General features: G+C 45.3%; 1 protein-coding gene across 1 annotated transcript in view; it reads left to right on the forward strand.

Moving 5' to 3' along the window:
- ANKRD33B (ankyrin repeat domain 33B) overlaps positions 1 to 5,600 on the forward strand; it is a gene marked incomplete at its 5' end in the record, with an annotated part of 44,645 nt that extends 39,045 nt beyond the window's left edge. The window contains one exon of the mRNA XM_010154026.1: positions 4,750 to 5,600. Within this exon, the coding sequence (XP_010152328.1) occupies positions 4,750 to 5,600 (851 nt within the window). The remainder of the gene's footprint in view (positions 1 to 4,749) is intronic.
- Positions 5,601 to 6,000: the final 400 nt, after the last annotated feature.

Here is a 6,000-nt window from a genome sequence, read left to right on the forward strand (position 1 = left end):
GAAGCTATTTCACAACCTTTCCATCCATTCCTTGCTATTGTAATGTACAAAAAGTATTGATACCAACATTCAATATGAGGTTGCTGCCTCTGGCACCTGAATAGCCACCTTCTTGTTTTCATGTCTCATAAGAAAACAGAAAACTGTGAAGAACAAACCCTTTTTCCAGCCAGGAACTGCTCTTGTTAGCCTCTGTAACAACTGTACCTACAGAAAGTAGTATTGGTATTGGTCTGTTCATGCATCAGAGAGAGTGAGGATACCAAAGATCATCTATTGGCTGAAGAAGCGTAGAGTTAACATACTTGAGTTTCCAAACTGCAACTTAATAAATGTTTTGGTGAGTATTTTGCAGGCCCTCACATTTTCAGCTCTAAATAAGGGCCACAAGGGATCTGTGGTAAACTGCCCACACCCATCTGATTATTCTTTGGCACTGTAAAGTCTGGAGGGAGGGAGCTGCTCATTCAGAATGGATTTAAAAGTAGTTTGGGGCTTAAGGGACACTGGGTGGCTGCTGATAATAATGTGCTAGTTTGCTGAAGCAGGTGAAAGTCATGTTTATTAAAAGTTTTGGTGAAAAAAAAAATCAATTTCACAAATAAACCAGCAAAATTCTGTGTTAAAACATAAGAATGCATGGAAATACAGGGGAAACACCCATATTCAGCTGTGAGTCTACTTGCATAGCCTCTGACTTTTGTACAGCTACATAGCAGGTATTTGTCTTTAGAAAAGAGTTACAGCCAGGTTTTTAAACCCAGTATCTGTTTAGTTGCTTGGGTAAGGCCTCTATTGACAGGCACCTACATATAGCAATGCAGGAGGTCAGTAAAGGAAAATAACTCACCATCCTAGCTGCCTAAGCATAGATTTAACAGTCAGATGGGAAAGAGGTAATGGCAACATGTGACAGATGGTTGGAGCTGGATTGTCAAAGTGATGGCTCTTTCCGAAATCTGAGTTCCTGGAGAGTGGCCAAGGTCAATCACTACAAGATTAAGGCACTCCGAAACACTTGGCCATAATGTTTGCTCTTTCAAAGCAACTCTTTGGAACATGTGAATTTGCTATTCGTGAGTGCACAGCGAGCAAGGGGGGAAACCCAGTCGCTCCTCGGCCGTTTGTCACAGGCTGCTGCACTGCCAGGACCGTGCCGCTGCTGCCAGCGTTCAGCCAGCGTGCCAGCCCGAGTGGGAGCACGGAAAACGCCAGCTGTAATTCACTGCAGCCCTGCTCCAGTAATTTCCAGTGCAAACTCAGTGCTGCTTTAGTAAAGTCGTCGGAGTGGTGGTGAATCTGTAGACCTGGCTGTAAATACTGTGTATAGAACAGGTCAGCAGCAGGGGCCTGAGCTCTTTCACTCCCTGTCTTTAAACTCAGGATGTCAGTTCTGCATCCCAAGGGACATTAAATCTTCTTAATCAAATAAGATACTGATATTCCAAAGGGGCAGATGTATTCAAGCTAGTTGTGCTGAAAATGATCGTAGGAAAATCAAGGCAAGTGGCAAATGCAGTTTTCCTAAAAGAAAACCTGTAGGCTATACTTAGATTGAGATGACAATCCGTTCAGTAAGACTGCTGTCACATTTAAAAAGGGACATGACTATTCATGTCTCTTCCAGATGAGGCATTCTGCTGAATGACAAGTTTGTTCAGAAGCATCTCCTGATCTGTACAGAAAATCAATACCGCACGCCATAGAAGAGATTTTGTGATAGAAGGTACAAAGTCGGCATCGATTTCTGTTGCAAGATTTGGATTTCAGTACTCTGTAGTATTGTTTCCTGAGATTAAATTTCCGAAACACCTGGGGACGCGTCTGTCAGGGAGGAGCAGGAGTGGGCCTCTCCTCAAAGGGAGGTGAGCCAGGGGTGACCATGAGGCACACGGAGGCACTAGCCTCAACAAAGGCACTCCTTGAAGAAACGGAGCGGGGCTGGTGACAATAACCAGGACCAGCCAGTACTGCAGGGATTGCCAGGCATGTCTGAGGTGACAAGGCAAGTCCACAGAGACAAGGTAGGTCTGAGGTCAAAACAAGAAATTAAGTCTGTGGGTCAGGGTCTGTATCAGCAGGGCACAGACACAGCCGTAGCGGCAACCCAGCTCAGGAGGGGACCAGAGCCAAGCGCCTGAGCTTCAGTCCAGCCCCCAGGCAAAGGTGGGCAACCCCAGTGAGTCCTTTCTTACAGAGAACAAGTCTTTTTGCACTAGTCTGATCCAAGGTCCCACAGCTGCTCCGTATCACACCGGGCACATCTTTTTCTTGAAAATAATGGTAAGCAGCTGTCTATACCTCTTGCTTGTTTACAAGCAGAGCAGGCTGTTCATTAAAATTTATATGTGGAGGGAATTTCTTTAACAGTGCTTCCTTTCGTAAGCCCTTCCCTGTTATCTGTACAACAAAGGAACAACTTCCATATTATCTGCCATGTTCCTGGTCAGCTCTAGTGGGAAGGCCCAAAGACCCAGGCAGGTGTTAAGAAGGGGACAAGACCAGAGGCTAGCCTGAGACAGGAGAGATTCAGGGGTAGGAAATTTGGATAGCATGGTTCAAAAACAGTCTGGTGGAGCAGGAGGACATGGCTTTGTATGCCTTTGTTTCTACCCTCACTGATTTGTCTGGAGCTTCTGCAGTCATGAAATTCTGCAAACCGTGATGCCTTTGAGATCTCACAATCCTTTCTTCAATCCATGGCAAATCAACTCTTTGATTTGACTAAATAATCCTCCTGTCTGTCTCCTGTCTGCCTTCCAGTCTGGGCCTCGTGCTTGGCTCCCTGCAGTGCCTCCATGCTTTCCCTCGGAGTGGTCCTTTCTGCAAATTTTGCTTAAACTACACTTAAAAGCTCTTTTGCTTAGGGTGTCTCCATCCACATTCACTCCTGGTCTGTGTCTCTAGCATCCTCTTTTTTAGGGATTTTTCTCAGAGACTTAGGAATCAACTGATACTCAATAGAGTTAAAACTGAGCTTTTGATCATTTTCCCCATGCTCTCCTTTTTCTTGTTTTTCTGTAATGACAAAACATCCTTTGTGGAGAAGGTTATACTGGAGCCACTGCAAACTGGTTCCTGATTGGGCCATTCCTTATATCTGGTCTCTGTTGTGCTAGTTTGAAATGCTGTCACCAAGATAAGCCACGCTGGAAAAAAAAATTTATCATGATGTTTCTCTGGCCTTTTCCTCAGATCTCGGTCTCTGGACATCTCCTTCTTCCAAAGCAATTGGACAGAATGCCTTTTATATCAAGATCTATGTAGGTCAGTTTTGTGTTGGCTGTTTGAAAATGGTGCTTCAGCTGATAGAGAAGCCCTTCAAGAAGAAAAATGTTGTAGTCTGTTCATATCCCAGCTTGAAACTCTTTCAAGAAACCCAGAAATTATCTCCAGGGCCAGCGATATGTGTAAACCACAACTGCATGTTAAAGAGCTCAGCTGGGCAAAGTGCCCATGCCTGTCCCAGGGAACATGCTGCAGGTCTGCTGAGCAAGGTCTACATTCCGCAGCATGAAAAGCTCCCTCTGCGATCAAAGTTTAGAAGCAGAATATGAAACAAAGGGTTTGTAGCTTAAGAACGTGACTGTCTGAAACTGCAGAGTAGTCACTCCGTCTCCTATCGATACCATCCATTCACCCATCTCGCCACGTACTCTAAACCACCAGGATGTGTGTGCCCAGGTGGTACGTCCAGGATCAGTCGGGTGCGATGCAGAGGGCATGATGCTGGCTGTCAAGCCCTCCACACACCTCTGACATTCTTTCTGACTGATGGCAGCAAGCTAGTTTTTGGACAACTCTAGCAGTCACCAGCTGTAATATAGTTATCCTTTGCAACAGTGTCTTGCTGACTGCAGCTTCCAAAACCACTTGTTGCTGCTCGTTGTTCTGCAGCAATTCTTCCAGTTCCCAGTTGCCTCTTACGGCTGGTCCGCTTGGCGATAGTAGCACATTTTTGCTACCAATTACCCCATTTCCTCAGCGGTGGTAATCTAAGGTAGATGAGAACAGCTGTTCTGGGCTCAGACTGAAGGTTCATCTCACCATTATCCACTCTTTGACAGGTATGGAAACTTTCCTTATATTTGATCACCCTTGTCACCACCCCCTCAACTTAATTCTACTGTGTCCTTTCAGAGATAACAGAAGCTGAATTATACACCTGGTGTTTTATCTGGTTTTTTTTTTAAATTTTCTTTTTCTTTTTTTCTCTTTATTTTTCTCTATTTATTTAATGCTTTTCCAGAAATTCCGTGTATTTTATTTGCTATTTTGACCCTTAGTGAGGGCTACGTTGATATTTTCATGGAACTTGTGATCATTAGCGCAAGATCTCTCTTCTGGTGGCAGCAATGCCCATTATTCTGTATGGGAAACATTTTTATGTACAAAGTTGTTTATTTCCATATTCGTCACTTCTTGTGAGCTTGGGTGAATGGATGTTGAAATGGCAGGTGACATTCAATGCAGTTGAAATTCATTATGTCATTCTTTGCATTGTTTTAAGAGAATCTCATATATAGCACTTTACTTTCTTTTATCATTTTTCTAAATAAATCAGGAGTTCAGAAAGTCAGGGACCCTGATCTCTCCTTACTGCATGTTCATTTTGACACAAATATTATAGTGTATCATATGTGACGTTTTCTTGCAGGGGTCTGCCTAATTCAGCTCTGATATAGCAACAAAAATGCAGGGAGCTTCATTAATTAACACTAATTTTTTATTTTTTTTATTTCCTTTGAGGGGCAAACGTTCACGCAACGGATCCGAGCCGTGGACTGACTTCATGGGAATGGGCTTGTTACACGGGAAGATCAGACTCTGCCTTCATCATGCAAAAGCTGATGGACAGGCCATGCGCCGAACAGTTTTGTGATCAATACAAACCAGAATGGCCAAAGATGAAGGAACTTCTTGCCAAGGCTGCAGAGCCAAAAACCTGTTTGCAGCGGATTTCTGAGTGCGTGAGGGCAGCTGTCTCATTCCGGTCTTTCTATGGGCCAGAAGAAGACGGGGTCCTCGATCACATGGTGAAGGTGACGACAAGTTTGAGCAGTCCTTTCATTGCCCTCTCTTGCCGGACGGTGTGCCCTGGCAGCCCGCCTTCTGTGGGAAAACGCAGACTGGCTGTGCAAGAAATCCTCAGGAAGCAGAGAGCCGAGGAGATCCGATCTCAGGACAAAGAACACTTCAGCAGCTATGAGAAGCTATTCCAGAACTCCAAAGTCACACTCATCCCCAAGAAGAAGGACCGGCGAGCCAGCCTGCAGCCCATCAGCCTCGCAGTCCCGCAAGTGAACGTGGTAGCCACGAGGAAAGCAAGCCTCTTGCCACTCCACCTGCTCAGGCGGAGCAGCGTCAGGCCGGGATTTGTTATCCCCAAAGTCCGTATCAGCAAGGCTCCTCCACCCACCTTCCAGCCAGAAAAGGCGAGAAGGAGGAGCAGTGCAAAGGACGACCCCTATTTGCAGATTCCCAAATGGAGATACAAGGAGCTGAAAGAAGAGCGGAAGAAAGCAGAGGAACAAGAGAAGAAAAAAGCAGCAGAGGCTCAAAAGCAGAGGCAGGTGTCTCCTGCCAGATGCAGGACCTGATTTAAAGGCAGTTGCCTAGAAGATTTTAGAGCCTCTAGTCTCGTTATCTGAGCAAGATAACAGACTGCATGCCCTCGTGCACGCCCGCTGCTCACCGAGCTAGAATACTGAATGACGGCCTTCAAGGTGCAGAATCAGGGCAAGGGCTATGCCACGGTGTGTAGGGTGGCGAAGCATGGAGGTATTCTGAGGTGGAAGACTTACTAAATTAACCTGTCTGCTGGAAGTTTTAAGTGGTGCAGTCCTGTTGCAGTCTCTTTTTCCACTTCCAGGTGAATGACTGAGAAACAGCTGGAGAAGCAATATGTGTGCGGAAGGATCATATTTTGTGTTTGTTCATTTTGTAATGGACAAAATTAAGGAGATGTGCTTTTGACACTAGACATTCCTCCCTCTCCTT

This window comes from Eurypyga helias, unplaced genomic scaffold (genome assembly GCF_000690775.1).
Source record: "Eurypyga helias isolate BGI_N326 unplaced genomic scaffold, ASM69077v1 scaffold11310, whole genome shotgun sequence".
NCBI classification, from domain to species: domain Eukaryota; kingdom Metazoa; phylum Chordata; class Aves; order Eurypygiformes; family Eurypygidae; genus Eurypyga; species Eurypyga helias.